The sequence below is a fragment of the Dendropsophus ebraccatus genome, chromosome 3 (genome assembly GCF_027789765.1).
Source record: "Dendropsophus ebraccatus isolate aDenEbr1 chromosome 3, aDenEbr1.pat, whole genome shotgun sequence".
Taxonomy (NCBI): domain Eukaryota; kingdom Metazoa; phylum Chordata; class Amphibia; order Anura; family Hylidae; genus Dendropsophus; species Dendropsophus ebraccatus.
Window position 1 is genome coordinate 143,689,881 of NC_091456.1, and position 17,875 is coordinate 143,707,755.

Here is a 17,875-nt window from a genome sequence, read left to right on the forward strand (position 1 = left end):
GGCATTATGAGAATTGTAGTTTTGCAGCAGCTGGAGGGCCGAAGGTTCCCCATTCCTGCATTAGATGGTCAGCTGGCCCTGCTAAAGTAGGGATTTGATAAATAATTTGCATGGTTCTTTGTATATAAATAAAAAATATTTTAGGTTTTTAAATATTTAGGTATCCATGGCCAGTATAGGTTTTACACTGTAATAAGAAAATAAGTTGCTTTATTTGTGTTTGTTATAACTGAAATATTAACAACCGAGAACAACTCCGAGAATGGAAAAAAATTTAAAATGGCTTCAAAGCACTAAAATAATCAAGTCCTTGTGTCATTCTTGGTTTTCATTTTTTATATACAAAATTGCACCTTTACACAAGTCTCTCAAATGACATAATTGAATTTCCCAGACCCATCAGTCAGTTATTCATAGGATAACTTGTATCAAAAGCAATTTAATAAAAGCACTCATAAGCATTTTATTCCTATCCATGATTGCAGACATTTACAAAAACCAGAACAACATTTGAGTTTACCTTAAAAAATAACTTATTAAGCAGTGATATACACAGCACAAAATAGTTCAGGGAGAAAATGCGACAATTTAGAAGTCAAAAATGTAAACGTGAAAATAAAAACGAAAAAAAAAAAAAAAAATGGAACAGAAGTCTCTATGTCTCGCTACTTAAAATGGCATGTGATAATATCCTTTTACAATGTCCTGTGGGAATATATATATATTTATATATATATATTTATATATATGTACAGATGATAAATTGCAGTTCTGTTTAGGGCAATTTTTTTTTTTTTACATATGCCGCTCTTTACAGACGCTTGAGTTTACGCTTGGACCCGCTTCTTCACAAACAGGGTAAATGGCAAGATATAGAAAAAAAAAAAAGTTTTGTGTGACGGGGACCAGGATCCTTAAGTTAAATGGCATGGTGATGAATGGTTCTTCTCAAGGGCAGATCTGTGAAGAGGGCTAACTCACTGCAGTCTTCATGACGAGACATATGATGACTCACACACTCATTGTCATGCTAGGCGAATACTGCACAGAGAGAAAAAATAAATAAATGAAGAGTTAGCATTACATGTTATTTATATAGGACATTATGCACTGTATGATATACAGGGCATTGTTCTCTCCGGAGGAGAACACTGTGGTGCAGGAAGGGGTTAACCCCTTCATGACCGAGGTCATTGGTGTCAGGATGTCCGTTTTTTTTGCACTATGATCTCTAGTTTTTATTAGTATGATGCTGGTGTAAAAGAAAAATTTGGATTGCTTTTTATTAATTTTTTTTCTGATATATAAATAAAAAAAAAAATCAGCAATCCTGGTGGGTTTACACCGTTCACAGTGCGGGAGCAATAATGTTATATTTTAAAAGAGCAGACAATTCCGCAAGCTTCAATATGTAATGTTTATATGTTACATATTTTATATTTTTAATGGGCACGGAGGTATTTTACCCCCGCCCGTCATTACAAGCGAATGGGACCCCTGCAGCCAGTGACAGGTACTTAACCTGTCACTGACTTCCTTAAATGCTGTGATCGCTATACATCCCAACGTTTAAGAGGCTAATGGCAGGCAGTTGCGGGATGGCAGCTGCCTGTCATTATCTCCGGCCCCAGCCACACTGCAGCATCAAAAGCTCCTTAGATCTCAAACTTTTTATTAGAAAGACAGAGCTCCATAATGCATACCCACAAATGGACTTTAGGGATGGTAACATGTCCCTACATAAAAAATGTCTTCATATGTGATATATATAATTTTTTTTATAATTTCCACTATCATTCAAGACCTCAATCAGGGGAATAATTTAGAAACCAGTGGTTAACAATCATGAGGCTTTTATGGGTGATCTACAGTCATTTTCATATATCTATAAAGTAGTCAGAATTATCCGAAATGGGGCATAAGACACTTACGCTTTCGCTCTGAAAGGGGTTTAAGAAGTTTCCACCCATCTCTCCGTCATCTCGTGGTGTGCCTGGCTGGTTACTCAGGCTCATGTTGTTCGGAGAGTTCTGTGTGTGGGATTGAAATATAAAAGTTATGTAAGGCAGCAGATCCATGTATAGGCATATGTGCGATGGAGGAAGGGAAACAATTACCAGTCTCCAGCTAATCCGTATGAGTCAGTTATGTATACTAATGCTTCATCGGAATCGAATGGTACCATAATATTCACATTTCTATAGGATCTATTATAAGGGTGGGTTCACACTACGGAATTCTCGCCAGCTGTCCGCCTTTCCACCGGCCCCATAGACACCATTCTATGGGCCGGCGTATTCCGCTAAACGCTGAAAGAAGTGTCATGTCACTTCATTCAGCGGATCGCGGAATACGCCGGCCCATAGAATGGTGTCTATGGGGCCGGTTGAAAGGCGCGCGCCCGTGCGCGCGGACACACGACGGAATTCCGCGGACATTGTCCGCGAGAATTCCGTAGTGTGAACCCACCCTAAGTGTCTTCTAGGTGGGGCCCCACCTCTGGGAGTCAAATCTATCAGCTCCTATTCTGCCAGTCAAGGTGGTTGTAAACAAAAGTAATAACTCCTTATGTTACAGAAATATTATTTTGTTAGAAAAAGAATATGCAAAAAAAGTTTTCCCATATTTTAACCCCATGGTCACTATACCTGTGTCAGGGATTAAACATAACAGGTAAAAAGTGGAAGTCCACAGCTCCAAGTAAAATGTAAAGTCTTTATTTAGAAATCCTCTTAAAATCCAAACATAACAATAAAAAACACGCCGACGCGTTTCAGGACACTGGTCCCTTAATCATGGCAAATTTATACTGAATATTACAAGCTTTTATAAGAGGATATGACCAGTATGTTACAAGGGATACGCCCCCCAAAAGGGAGGAGATTTTTTTTAAAAAAAAAATTTTGAAATTTTTTTTATTTTTTTTTTTGCATTTGTAAATTTTTTTTTTTTTTTTAAATTTTTTTTTTTTTTTTGCATTTGTAAATTTTTTTTTTTTTTTTTTTTTTGGGCATTTGTAATTTACTCTTGTATATATTTATATTGTATATAAGTTGTATAAATATGTTTAATTCAACTATTAGCACACACCTGTTAGCATCATGTGATGTTTTTCTTCTCCTCCCTTTTGGGGGGCGTATCCCTTGTAACATACTGGTCATATCCTCTTATAAAAGCTTGTAATATTCAGTATAAATTTGCCATGATTAAGGGACCAGTGTCCTGAAACGTGTCGGCGTGTTTTTTATTGTTATGTTTGGATTTTAAGAGGATTTCTAAATAAAGACTTTACATTTTACTTGGAGCTGTGGACTTCCACTTTTTACCTATTGCCACCGGAAAATGGCCCGGATCTCTGTTTCCTTCCACCTGCTCCAGACGTAATTGAGGACCAGCACCACTGACTATTGCACACATGGTGAGCTGATTTGCCTTTCTACATTCCCATTAAACATAACACTGTATTGGTCTTAAAGGGGTCCCTGTAAAACTGTGTGTGTGTTTTTGTGTGGTGTCACCCTACTGGTCATACACCCACAATCTCTTCGTTAAGTCCTAGTTAGAGCATAGCTCCTTCACATGGGAAAACCCCTTTAACTGATTCTTTCAAATCAACTGGTACCAGAAAGTACCAAAGATTTGTTATTTACTTCTATTAAAAATCTAGACTTCCAGTACGTATCAGATGCTGTATGTCCTGCTGGAAGTGATGTATTCTTTTCAGTCTGGAGTGTAGGAGAGGTTTTCTATGGGGATTTGCTGCTTCTCTGGACAGTTCCTGTCACGGACAGAGGTGGCAGCAGAGAGCACTGTGTCAGACTGGAAGGAATAAAAGGGGCAGCGATCAGCAAACCCCCGCGCTTTGGCTGAACTGATCTTTTGTGCGGCCTTAAAAATCATTGTCGGACAGCACAACTCTCTGCGTAAACAGGAGATGTGCGGCCCATAACAATGCATTTTGATGGCTGTATGAACAATTCAGCTATTGTTTGTGCACGCTGGCCTTGCAATTACTTGTGACTTGTAAAGGTACTGTAAGCGAGAGTCAATGTCACTGAACGTACACGGCTGCATATCTGGCCGTGTGAAAGGGAGCCTCAAAGAGGCCATGCCTCACGATTTATAGGATTTTTTGCTAAAGTGTTAAAGCCATATACCCCAGGAGCCCAGGCTTTGATAGGTATTTTGGTGGCACAAGGTGGATCTACACAATATTATGAACGTAATGTTAATGTTACAGTTGATAGATGTATAATAATACAGATGTTCTCTTTGGCTTAGGGCCAATAGATTATGTGATATTTGTTTTCCATCGGTTATAACGTTTACACGTAAGAGAACAGGTCTCATCATTGGACATTCCATGGCATTTAGCACATGGACTTACCTTGGAAATACTGTCCATGTCCCCTGAACCTATAAAACATGACAACAATTAGTTATATTTCAAACAAAGAGAGACAACAGAGGTAACATCAGCCTTCAACAATACTTGAAGCAATAGAATTTACATTTACCGTCATGTATAAGTGGCCATTGCTCTCAGATCTGATAAATGGTACTTTATAATAATGCAACCACAGGGTATTAGAGGGATGTAGTATTAAACAGGCTACAACTAAATCCATGCACGGAGTACACCTTTACACATGTGCAATAAAACACATGAGTCAAATAACTAGTTATTTATTCATGTAAATCTCTGCCTATACTGTAGATAAGTAGCCATGTGGGAGGTCCTAATCAGTGATTGATAGCTTTCCACAAACACACTTATAGTAAGACCACCCACTTGACTATCTAGCCCAAAATAAGTAACACAGTCAAGGTGGGAGTCCCACTCAGTAACTGATAGCTATCTGTGTGTGCAAGTGTTCTAGTAGAGAGCGGTCAATTATAAGTAGCGGTCAATCCACAAACGGCAGTTCTCTGAATGGACACTCAAGTCATGTGGGTACAGTAAGCTGGCTGTCAATAGCTATTATATGTTTATATCATAGATAAATACAAAACATACCTAAGGAGCCATTTATATGGTGTGGTTCCATCCCGCCTAATCCACTCATTGGGCCATCTGATCCAGGCCCCATAGGAAACTGGTAGAAGAAACAAAAAAAACAAAAAACAAAAACAAACTGTACTGTTAGTCTTCATTGCTGTAACAATCCCTTGCTATTTCTAATTACACTGCTTAGGAATTAAGTACATCCAAAATGCAACTTTTACACTCAAAGCTGAATACTATGTTTCAAGCTAAACATCTAATAACCCCCTGTATTCATCCCAACTTACGTTAGGTCTGTTGGCGCCAGGAGGTACTGCATTCATTAATGTGTACATATTGTCTCCAGAGTTTGTTGAATCTGAAACAGAGGGATACAAATAAAGTATAACATGTGGGTATGGTCTTCTATACAACAGACATCAAATGAGTGCATATTACTAGACATACAACACCCATGGAAAACACTGAATGCAGCTTTATATCAACTAATTTATACAAACCTACCTGCTGGACTGGGCATAATTGGTGTGCCCGGGGGTCCGCCACCACCAGGAGGACCCTGTAGAGATAAATGTATGAAATGGTTCATACTGACTGACAAAACGGTATAAAGACTTTACGGTCAGCACAACTATTTAGGCCTGAAGACACAACTGCATAGTAAACAGCCTGGTTAATAGATACAGTGCAAATGCGGCTTCTTTAGCCAAGGGAGCAAAAGCTTGGTTCTGTATTGAAACCAATCAGTGGAAGCATTCAGAGCATACCTTTAATACTTGTTTCTTTGTTTTTAATTTATGTGAATAGTGTCAAAGAGTTGGAGCCTATTATTTCCTGGGCCATAGCACCACTATTCCTCACTGTGCTGTATGCACTGTGTATGTTGCTGATTATGTAAGGGGCGGACATACAGCACAGTGAGGAGTAGCAGTGGTAGGGTCCAGGGAATAACAGGCTCCACCTCTTTGACACCAGAGAATCTGTCACCTAAACTTTCTCTTACTGATGCTATCTACCTACTGGTGTCACAAGACAGTGTAAAGCTGTACAGATCCCTTTAAAGCAGACTCCTCTTATCACTACAGACACAACAGCAAGTCTCAGCTTAAGGCCCTATTTCATGGGCCGACAGTGAGGAGCAAACGAGCGATATCACCGCTCACTTGCTCCTCGTTCCCCGCTCGCTGCCGCCGCTATTCCGCGCGGCGGCAGAGAGCGGGTAAGTGCGGGAGGGGCCTCGGGGAGCTGCCCGGGTGATCGCTAGATCATCCGGGCAGCCCATAGAGGATAGTGGCGGTCTGCCGACGCCGCTCCTGTTCCACAGAGCGACGGCAGCAGATCGTTGCTATTTTGGTCGTTTGTTTTTCAACATGTTTGAAAAACGAAGGACGCAACGATCAGCCAACATGAACGATGCCGGCTGATCATTGCCTTCTATTCCACGGGACGATTATTGCCCGATAATAGTTCAGTGGAATAGGTCCTTCAGTTTTAGCCTCGGTGGTATGAAAAAAAAAAAAAAACACTGCAAGATTTACGGATTATTTTAAAATGTAGATAGAAAAATGGAAAATTTGAAAACATTTTAATAAAAAAATCTTAAAAAATATGTTTAGCATAAAAACATTATTTAAAGCAGAATTCATTTTCTGAGGACACATTCCTTTTAAAGAAAATAAAAACAAAGACACAGGCACCAAAGATTTGTACTGAATGATAGCTCTCCAGCGGTGCTGGCAGCTCAGTGGCCAGTCAGGGAGCTACTGTAAATGCTAATGCAGAAATTCCACATGGAAAATTTGCAGCCTATATGCCATACATGTTCGTCCCCCCTACCAAATTTCATAAAATACATTGGAAAAGTTATTCTTGAAGGTTCCGTGAAACTTTCATCACCTTATTTGATGGTAAAAAGTTGCTATAGCACTTCCAACAACTAATCTCTTATGAAACAATTGGTTAAATGCTACTTTAAAAAAAGGAGACATTCAAGTTATACAAGCGGAACGTATACTGTTGCTTTGTGTGGTTTCTACGCCAGCAGTTTTACGGCTTCTCCATAAACTGACCACATTAGCGTAGATACCTCTCCTGCAAACGGCAGAGATAATCAATGGATTCTGATATCCTCATCGCTGCAAACGATTGCGAAGCAGCTTTTAAGAGTCACATGCCTGGGCTGGATGTGGTTATGGAGGGAAGCCTGGCTCTCCCTGCATCTGTGCGCAGATTGGTAACGGTTCTTCAAACGAATATCAACATATGCACATTAAACGTCAGACAAAACACTGGAACACGGCTCAGATGTTCACTCCGCACACAATACTCAAGGGCTCCTCTTAACATCTGGATAACTATTTCTTTGACTAAATAAAATGTAACATCAATTCCAATGAGCAAACAAAACCAGATGAACTTACAACATAATTCCCGGGAGACGCGGACGAGTAGGGTATCTAAAAGCAAATAAAAATCAAAGTTACTCTTATTGTTCAGAGAGAACATCTATTGATTGCCTTCCTTGTTGGGGAAATTCTGCCTGCAGGACAAATTGTTCTCTTTAGTTAGATTAGTCCGGCTTGTGCCACACAGATCCTACATAACAGGGAGGTGGACACCTGTCACTCATACGAGCAGCGTACAAATAGAGAGAAGAATGGCAGGAACGGTCTACAATGTAATGTGTATGCGGGTGTGCAGAGCAGGATCTGGTAAGTTCAATATCAATATTCTGATCCATCATCTTCATGGGAGATATGCCAGTGACAGAAGTGTCTGGCAGCGGCCTATTCCTCTATTCCTACAGAGAACATATGCATGTTCTGCTGAGTTTGTATGAGCGAATTGGAGGGAACAGCTAATAAAGGCAAATGGGCCCTATAAAGAGGTAAGCAAGGCATTTACATTTTTTTTTTGCATATTGAAAATAAACATCCTATTCTTACTTAATCTCAGTATAAATGGCCGGACTACACCTTTAAATTTAAACTGGCAAGTATAATTATGCAGGTAGTAGAACAGAAACAGGTGAAAGAACTATCTACTAGGATCATGTATTATGGCTTCTATTTTGCTATAATGGATCTAAAAAATTCCAATAAAGGAGTCTGAAAGAAGTGCATGCTGTATTATATAGGTCTGTCTGTATAATGATGGTCTTGTGTGAACCCAGTTTCCAGTAGAGTATTGCTGCACTTCTTAGGTAAGAAGACCGTATTAATTCTTAAGCTCCTACTTTTAAGTTGTCAAAAGTAAATAGCAAAAATAATTATTATCCAATATATACTTACTGAATTTGCACTGCCAGGGTTAGGCCATGGTCTTCCACCACCCGGACCCCTAAGTAGTGAAATAATCATGATCATCAAACCCATCTAAACTAAATATATCAGTACATAGAACAACACCAAAAGGTTAAAACAATGTGCAAGGTCTACGAGATCCCCACTGATCATAAGAATAAAGGAAAAAGAGTCTCCAAAGGAGTGTTTGGTGCACACACATGCATTTGGGGGACAATTTTCCCTTGTTCCTTTGATCAGTGGGGGAGTTCTTGTGGTCAGACCCCACCGATCATCAGCTTGTTACCCCCGATCCTGTGGATTGTGGATAACTTTGCGAGTTGGGAATACCCCAATAAACTGCAGTGTCATGTCATTTGCACAAGCAGCTCTGTTCTGCAATAGTTACATTTACCACAAGATGGAATCAAAAACTTCAAGAGGGAAGTTTTCAAACTAGACTAGCCCCACTGCTTAAATTATCGGTTCTGAAAGTAAAATTTTTCTAAGAATACATATATGTTCCCAAATGTTCCATTTATGCAATTAAAAATAGGGAACTCCAATGGAGAGGGTTGGGTAGGCAAGCAACCACATTTATCTCAAGAACAATTGGATCCAATTTTGTAGCTGCTGAACTACTACAGAATTTTATTGGCAGATTTAATCAACATGCAAATTGTTGGAAAACCACTATTATTAGGTAATGCTGTTCACATTCAATCAGGAAAGGCCTGGAAACAACCCCACTGGAGCTGTGATAAGCCATGACCAGCACATTACCACATTAATGGGATGGTTGCCCAGCTCTGATATACTCCTAAAGTCCACTTACATATTCATGCCAGGCATCCCCGGACCACCAAGTGCGTTCAGTGGCGGTCGCATCCCACCTCCGTAGCTCTGTAATGATAACCAAGGGTCAGACTACCACAAAACAAAAAAACAAAACCAAAGAGGAAAGGAGAAAGAAAGGACAGCACATTAATGGCAGCCCTACAGATGTCTGCTGACAGTGCCTGAACACACAACAAACAGCAACAAAAGGCTGTCAAAAACTATACAAGAGTATCAATAGAGTGGCGAATCCTTGGGTTAAACTGTCCACTCTTCTTGTTTATCTCAATATTTAGAGGGGTAGTACAAAGTTAGGGGTTAAAAAACAAACTTATATTACATTTGACCTCTTTTACAATAAAGCTAGAATGAAAGTTGTCCAGGTGCAAAAAATACATTTCTATATGTATAGGAACAGTGTAAAAATAATTAATCTTCATACTCCCAGTTCCTGGTGATGTGTTGTCCCGGGAGGAAATGCCCTGATCAGCCAATCACTGGCCACAGCAGTGTTCCACCTCAGTCAGTGATTGGCCGAATGAGCAGTCCTTGCGGGTCATCAGGAACCAGGAAGTACCTGTGAGGAGCAGGGACTGGGAGTGTTGGTGCAGCAGCTGTGGGGGAAGGGGTGGCAAAATATCAAGTCCTTATTTTTACACTACCCCATGCCATATATAAATTTGTTTAACACCCAGACAACTCCTAATAATTTGTGAATGAAGATCTTCTGTGGGCTGTTATATCCACTTTCTTCTGCAAGCCCTTCTGGTAGATATTCATATCCTGGGACATCACTACATGGACCATCTGCAGAGCTACACATTAAAACCTCCTAGGAATACTCAGAAAAAGTCAACTTAGCAGATCTATATTTCTATTACTAGCTTATTGACTTGCAATTCATACTGGACTTTTGGGGTATTTGCAAAACCAATATGTTGATTTCTTCAATCGATTTGCCAATAGGGACTATTTAAGGGGTTGGAAGAGAGCTTTGTGAGGATTATTGAATGACATTGCTGCTTTCTGTATGGCAAGGTGAGAACCAGTATCACATCAGAGGTTGTTGCGATGGGGAAATCTAAATTATGGAACCAAAAACACAAGACATTTGCAACTTTAACTATTTTGTTGTATTTTAATCTATATATTATTATTAGAAAAAAAATGATGATGTGATCATAAAAACATAATCAGTATCACCAATATCAATCTATTTCATGGCGGAGATCCTGTATAACAATTATTTTACATTTACAGATACATTTGCAGTTAGTTTTATTTGTTGAGAAATGTAAGAGCATGATCAGATTGGTCATTTGCTTTTGTACATTAGCCAATAATCCTACAGCAAAGGTATCATAGCTCTGAGATAAACTAAAGAACAAGCCAATAAAATCCTGACCCTGGAAGACCTTACAAATTGCAGCTTACAACCTAAAAGATTGTAAAGCTGGAAAAAAACTTTTAAAAGGGGTCAGCCAAATTAGCTTCCACTCAGATCCTCCCATAAACATGCACACTTGGCTTGGCAGCTGCCAGCTTGTTTGCCCCAAAATCTGCCATCAAGGAGGAAGTCAGGAGTAGTGTTGAAATGACCTGTCAAACTGTTATGGTTCGGCAATGTTCTTCAAACCCTACCGCTCAATATCTGTATGCAGCTCTAGGGCTGCCACGAAAACATTGATACAACGTATGGCTGTATCCATGTTTTCCAGGACTCCCAAGCATGGCATCCATCTTCTTTAGCCATGAGAAATGAAATGCAGAGCGTTCAGGTTCAGAAGAGTATAGCCAAACCCAAAGAGTTTGACATGTCCGCTCAACACTAGTCAGGAGGTCACCCTGGTTGGCAGGGTGGGGAGCCATATGTATGTCTATCTTAAGGAGATCACATAGAACCTGCCCTAAGGTTCACACAACCAGATCCATCCTACAGCCAGATCCAGAAATACAACTAGTAAAACATAGGTTACATACCTGTGGGCCAAGAGGAACCATTCCGCGGGGACCGCTCATTCTCTGCATTGGCCCACCCATGTTTGGATGCCCTATAGAGAAAAGAAAAAAATATATAACATATGATACAACAAGAAGCCAGACTTCATAATGATGGAGACAGGTCAGACCGGTCAAAATGTATGCTAGCAGTGGTTGGCAGAATCATCACTTTGGATGAAGAAGAACCAGCAAAGTGGTGACGGTATGATGATGTGATTTACATACTGCACCGCCAGCAATGATAAAAGACAAAAATTCCCTTCTTATAACCATTCATTTCCTGGAAGCTGGCACAACAAGAGCAAGCGGCACCAGCGTATTTATGATAAATCACCACCTAAGTTACTTCTCATGAACATTTTACTAAATGTCACCATTGTAACTTTGAATTATTACGCTAATTTTTATTACGCTAAGTTTCACTGGCATGGTGAGAAAAGAATACAGATGTTTCTACATATGTGGTCAGAATGTCTTCTAAATACATTGCAATTTGATGGTACCTGGACCTGCCATGTCACATGAGGTGTAACTAGAGAACATCTGGGACAATAATTCCATACAAATGCTGTATGGAAAAAAAAACCAGTGCTGTGCCAAATGACAAACCCAGCTCAGCTAAATCAAACAAAGTTCTATTACCTTGTTGTCTTGAAGGATCCATGCCACTGGGAAGTAATGTCTGGCTTCCAGGAACGCCCCCAAGTCCCTAGAGAAACAAACACCTTTTTTACAGACGGATGGCAACAGAGATAGGAGACAATATCAGTCACAGTAAATAGGTTACCTGATTGGGTATTCTTAATGGAGGCCGCGGACCACCTGGATATCGAGGGGACATGAAAGGCTGGAAAGGCAAAAACATATATATATATATATATATATATATATATATATATATATATATATATATATATATATATATATATATATATATATTATAGCGTGCAGGTAGAACATCTTTGTTAATAAACTATCATTTTTAAACAAGGTGGATCCAGGTTTAATAAAATAAAATAAAAAGTAGATTTAAACAACACGTCATTTTCTAATGACACTTTCCCTTAAAGGGGTACTCTGGTGATTTTTTTTTTTCTTTCAAATGAACGGATTTGTAATTTATTCTATTTAAAAATTCTCAAGTCTTCCAGTACTTATCAGCTGCTGTATCTCCTGTAGGAAGTGGTGTATTCTTTCCAGTCCGACACAGTGCTCACTGCTGCCACCTCTGTCCATGACAGGAACTGTCCAGAGCAGCAGCAAATCCCCATAGAAAACCTCTAATTTTATATCTATATAACATACCGAATGTTATTCCTGTTGTTTCTAAACATTAACTATACTGTTGGCACTAAAGTCAGTGCTTATAGATTTTCTCTTTTGTAATTTGTTCTTAAAAAACCTAATAAAAACATAGAACTAGAAAACCTCTACTGCTCTCAGCAGTTCCTGATATGGACAGGGGTGGCAGCAGAGAGCACTGTGTCAGACTGGAAAGAAAACACTTCCTGCATGACATACAGCAGCTGAGACTTGAGATTTTTTTAACAGAAGTAAATTACAAATTTATATAACTTTCTGACACCAGTTGATCTGAAAGAAAAACATTTCTGTCAAAGTCCCCCTTCTTCAAAGAGTCATAAAACATATTGTACAGTTATCGTATAACAGCAGCTCTGTATAGTGTATAGCAGATTTTACATATTGTGGCCAGAGGTTTTTGTTTTTTTCAGCTTTTTTAACATTGTCAAGACAAACACAAAACAGACTTGAGATCTAGCACTGCAGAAGACTGGGGTGTCCATTCTGCGGCCCTACAGCTCTTTCAAAAATACAATTCTCATCACTGTCCAGGCTTGATAGGAACTGCAGTTTTGCAACAGCTGGAGAGCTGCAGGTTTGACATTTATCCCCAAGTGTAATATGTGATATGACTTTAGGAACCATGTTTTAGCTTTTCACATGACACAAAGCACATAGACACCTTTCATGTAACATAAACTTCAATGGCACTAAAAGGAGTTCAGCAGATAGAAGTAGAATAAACAACTGTATTGATTTCATAAAGTATAGGAGGTTTCTACAGTGACTTTCTAGTGGCAATGTTATAACTGTAGACACATAAGGCCAGAAGCGGCTCCCCTGACTATCATATATATTTAGTATCCCCATATCATATGCAGCAGAGGTACCCTTTATCCCCCTTCAGGATCCAGGACCACGTGTGAACTGTACAAAGGTTGCTTGGACGTGAATTACTATGCTACAAAATGATGTTTTAGACTTTTACATGATTCTGGGACAAGGGAGATGACTTCTAAATGACTAGTTATTACAAAAAAGAATGTTGAGGAAGAAATATTCACCAGAGGACATCTCTAATATAATTATCATTTTACAACTTCAAACCTGCTGTCTACAGATGGGCAACTTTGCCTTATGGGAAACATTCTGGCTTGGCTATTAAAGGGGTTATCCAGTGCTACAAAAACATGGCCACTTTCTTTCAGAGACAACACGACTCTTGTCTCCAGTTCAGGTGCAGTTTGCAATTAAACTCCATTCATTTCAATGGAACTGAGCAGCTAAACAGCATGGGAGACAAGCGTGGGGCTGTCTCCGGAAGAAAGTGGCCATGTTTTTGTAGTGCTGGATAAACCCTTTAAAGGAGAAGTAAGGCGAAAATTTTTATTAAGGTATTGTATTGCCCCCAAAAGTTATGCAAATCACCAATATACACTTATTACGGGAAATGCTTATAAAGTGCTTTTTTCCCTGCACTTACTACTGCATCAAGGCTTCACTTCCTGGATAAAATGGTGATGTCACGACCCGACTCCCAGAGCTGTGCGGGCTGTGGCTGCTGGAGAGGATGATGGCAGAGGGATGCTCAGTGTTCCTTCAGTGCCCTGTTTCCCTCAGTGTCCCCCTGCCATCATCCTCTCCAGCAGCCACAGCCCTGGGAGTCGGGTCGTGACATCACCATGTTATCCAGGAAGTGAAGCCTTGGTGCAGTAGTAAGTGCAGGGAAAAAAGCACTTTATAAGCATTTCCTGTAATAGTCTATATTGGTGACTTGTATAACTTTAGGGGGACAATACAATACTTTATTAAAAATTTGCGCTAGACTTCTCCTTTAAGTCAAACACTGACTTGCAGGAATGTGACCTCCAATAAGTGCACCAGAGAGCTACTTTGCATATCAATACAATAAATATGTGATGTTACCTAATAGATGGCTAACATTACAGGACAATATTTTTAGCCTATGCACAGTGGCAGATTACATTATGTCAGTGCTGAGCAGCCAGCCAGAACCCTAATAAAATGGACATATACTTTGTGTGCTGCTAGGTATCTCAGTTGTGATTTTGAGGAGGCAGTGTATCAAAGGAATGGGGGATTTTTAGCCTGATCTGGGGTGCGAATACCTTTTGGGGTATAATGTCTGTATTTAGTAGCTGAGGTCTGAAGTAATTTTGTGGTTTGATTTGGGAAGGTGCATTATTTTATACTAATCCCTTAGTGATACACCAAGGACTAAAGATATGTAGTTAAAAAAAAGCCTTTTTTCTCACAGAACCTTTTACATAATTTTTTTTTACTCAATTGGTATGACTGCATGTGGAAACATCTGAACTATGTACATATATTGGCATTTATCCTGCACGGTGAATGGCACTTTAGTGCTGCTATAGTAATAGTTGGGGCCCATATTTTGTGGACGGCCTGGGGCCTATGGTACATATAACTGATGGCTGCCTATGCATCATGAATTTATTTAAGAGCTGTATTGAATCTTCCATAAAGTGAACACAAAGACACCCCAGCAATATATGTATTCAGTGTTGAATAGAAAATGACTACTTTTAATGTTTTTCCTATGCTCTCTCTCCTAAAATCTTTTCCCCCTGTGGGGGGTAATGGGCGCCCAGCAGCTCTCAGCATGTCCTGTAATAGCAGCCAGATAACTGCCTCCACAAGGACATTCTCTGGAATAGAGAGGTGCAGTCTGGCCCTGGGATCCCTGACCCTCCGCAAGGCTCACACAGATGGTGTGACCTACTAATGTTCGGTCCCCATTCCTTTATCGTTTCGTCTAGCAATCTCCACTTCTCCTTCCTCTGTCCTATAAATCTCTCCTATTCCAATAACTCAGCTGCTATCAGATGTGGAGGTAAATAACTTTTACTATATCACGTTATATGTATTATTCTAAGATTGTTATCCCAACATGACTCTGCACTGAAGTATACATTGTGAATTTATAGATTTCTTAATCAATTCTTTAACAACTGCTATAGAAGAAAAGGATGAAGGAGACTATAGGAGTCAAGTCAACCACTCCAGGGGCCAGCTATAAGAATAACCATAGAAAAGAAAAGCACAAAGTAAAAAGTTTAAATCTGCAACAAAAAGTTTGAGGGCACTGGCCACCCAGTAGCATGTCCTTCCAATCCAAGAGAAATGCTATGTGACCTCCTACCTGACCGTGGGGTCCTATCATGGCACTGCTGAGGTTGTGAGGTAGGTGATGTGCGTGTGGTGATGACTGTGAACCTGGACCCTAGAGGGTAATAAGATCACGGACACAATTAGACAGGGACTTTATTATTGGTAACAGGAAAACAGGAACGATGACAATTACATGTATTCAGCCCAGTTATAGGCTCTAAGTTTTTTCCCCATGTACAGTTACATTGAATAGGGCATAAGTATATGATCACAGGAGGGCTGACTGCTGGGACCCTGTCATTCTGAGAACAGGACATGGAGAGCCTGTGTCTGAATGAAACGGCAGTGTGCATACTCCACTGATTGTCTATGGGAGCAATAATAGCATTGTCTGCAGCATTATATTTCCTGTCCATCAATGCTCTCTCCCAGGTGAACGGGTTTTGTATTATACAAAGCACAGTATAAATAGCAACTTGTCAATTAAACCACTGCTCACAAAATTAGACAAAAATAAATACTTTTTTAAAACATCCCTTACTGGCTTTTTGTGTAATTTGATTAATTTCATGTCCTTTTCCCGTTCTCATTTTTCTCATATATACAAGACCTACGTTACCACCCATACTCCTGAATAATTGGAAAGCAACAGAATTGAAAACTTAAAAGGGAATCTATCACTTGGCTGAAAATGAAGGCAACATAAATTAGTGTCAGAAATGCTAAACAAAACCGTGTATTACTCATAGCATTCTCTACAGCCATTTTCCTACAGGCAGTCACTAACTCCGCCCCCAGATGCTGAATGACAGCTGTCAACCTATACAGAGTATAGATAAACAACTGCCAGAATGTGCTGGTGCTCATGAATATCCAGGACTACAAAGCACATATAGTGAAGAGGACTAATTATTGTCCTTGTTATTCATTCAGGAGGATATTGCCGAATCAGATGAACAGAACAATGTAAGTGATACATCATTCCGTTCAGCTTCTCTGTCACTAGTTTATGGTACCCTTACCAATAGATAGTCTCTTCAATTAAAAAAAAAATAAAACATATCTGTCACTAAAATGAACTTTTACCATGTCATCAGACATGTCAAAAGTTATTGAACAGAGTGGGTCTCACTGCTGAGACCAGCTCTGAGCAGAAGATATAGCTGGGGAAAGATCACGGCAAAGCAATGCAATCTCCGGCAGGCGTCACAGTCCATTAATATTCAAAATGGAAGTCTATGGGAAATTATAGACAGACTGAGCAGTTGGCTGGGGAGAGGATTACGCTACTGTGATCTTTTCCCAGCTATATCTTCTGATCAGAGCGGGTCTCAGCAGTGGGACCTGATGTGATCAATAACTTTTGACATGTCTGATCACATGTCAAAAGTACATTTTTTACTGTATTTCTTTAAAAAACAAACAAAACAAAAAACCACAACTGCACAAGATCACAATATCTTGCATTGTCTTGTAGATCAACAAAGTCACATTTAGGGTACAAACACACTTGCCGGATCCGCAGCCAGAGAGACTTGCTGCGGATCCCGGCCCTATACTTTCAATGCCAGACAAACTCGCAGCAGGGATGTACATCCCTGCTGCGAGTTTGTCCGCAGACCGCCCCGTTAACCCCCCGCCGGCTGGACACTGTACATTACCGGGTCCTCGCTCCTGCTTGCTTCGGGGCTCCAGGTGTCTGCACATCCCGCTGGGCCAATCCGTGTGCTGCGGCGGGGCAGCGCACTGATTGGCCGGGCGGGACGTGCCGGGAACCAAGCAGGAGCGGGGACCCGGTAATGTATAGTGTCCAGCCAGCGGGGGGTTAACGGGGCGGGCTGCGGACAAACTCGCAGCAGGGATGTACATCCCTGCTGCGAGTTTGTCTGGCATTGAAAGTATAGGGCCGGGATCCGCAGCAAGTCTCGCTGCAAATACGCAGCCAGGGGACTCGCTGCAGATCCGGCAAGTGTGTTTGTACCCTTAACAAAGATACATAATATATGCATAACATACATACAGTACACACAATTTTTACCACTCCTCCCCCCTCTCCGCCCCAATATCTACCCCCACCCTTTTTCAAGGTCGCAAAAAGAAAGAAAAAAAACTTCAACATTACCAATTATTCTACTTTTTCTTACATTTTTTCTTCCTTTTTTAAATTTCCCTTTGCTGAAATCCATTCATATTTCCTGATCAAGTTGACCGGGTTCACCCAATCCTCCACCACAATAGTTGAAGTACCCATCCATTTTCTAAGAATTACCAATCTGGCACAAAACACTTTGCTTGC

At 40.2% G+C, this 17,875-nt stretch overlaps 1 protein-coding gene across 2 annotated transcripts in view; it reads right to left on the bottom strand.

The window, feature by feature from the left end:
- Nucleotides 1-318: 318 nt before the first annotated feature.
- Nucleotides 319-17,875, bottom strand: part of SSBP2 (single stranded DNA binding protein 2) — a 153,032-nt gene continuing 135,475 nt past the window's right edge. Inside the window, exons 6-18 of one of the 2 annotated variants that reach the window (XM_069962867.1) lie at nt 15,611-15,691; nt 11,912-11,971; nt 11,767-11,833; nt 11,104-11,174; nt 9,122-9,189; nt 8,296-8,344; nt 7,426-7,461; nt 5,510-5,564; nt 5,293-5,363; nt 5,018-5,096; nt 4,388-4,416; nt 1,932-2,030; nt 319-1,041 (exon numbers count right to left, since the gene is read on the bottom strand). In XM_069962867.1, the coding sequence (XP_069818968.1) occupies nt 1,012-1,041; nt 1,932-2,030; nt 4,388-4,416; nt 5,018-5,096; nt 5,293-5,363; nt 5,510-5,564; nt 7,426-7,461; nt 8,296-8,344; nt 9,122-9,189; nt 11,104-11,174; nt 11,767-11,833; nt 11,912-11,971; nt 15,611-15,691 (795 nt within the window). In that variant the 3' untranslated portion in view covers nt 319-1,011. The remainder of the gene's footprint in view (nt 1,042-1,931; nt 2,031-4,387; nt 4,417-5,017; nt 5,097-5,292; nt 5,364-5,509; nt 5,565-7,425; nt 7,462-8,295; nt 8,345-9,121; nt 9,190-11,103; nt 11,175-11,766; nt 11,834-11,911; nt 11,972-15,610; nt 15,692-17,875) is intronic. The other variant, XM_069962869.1, reaches the window with a different exon arrangement.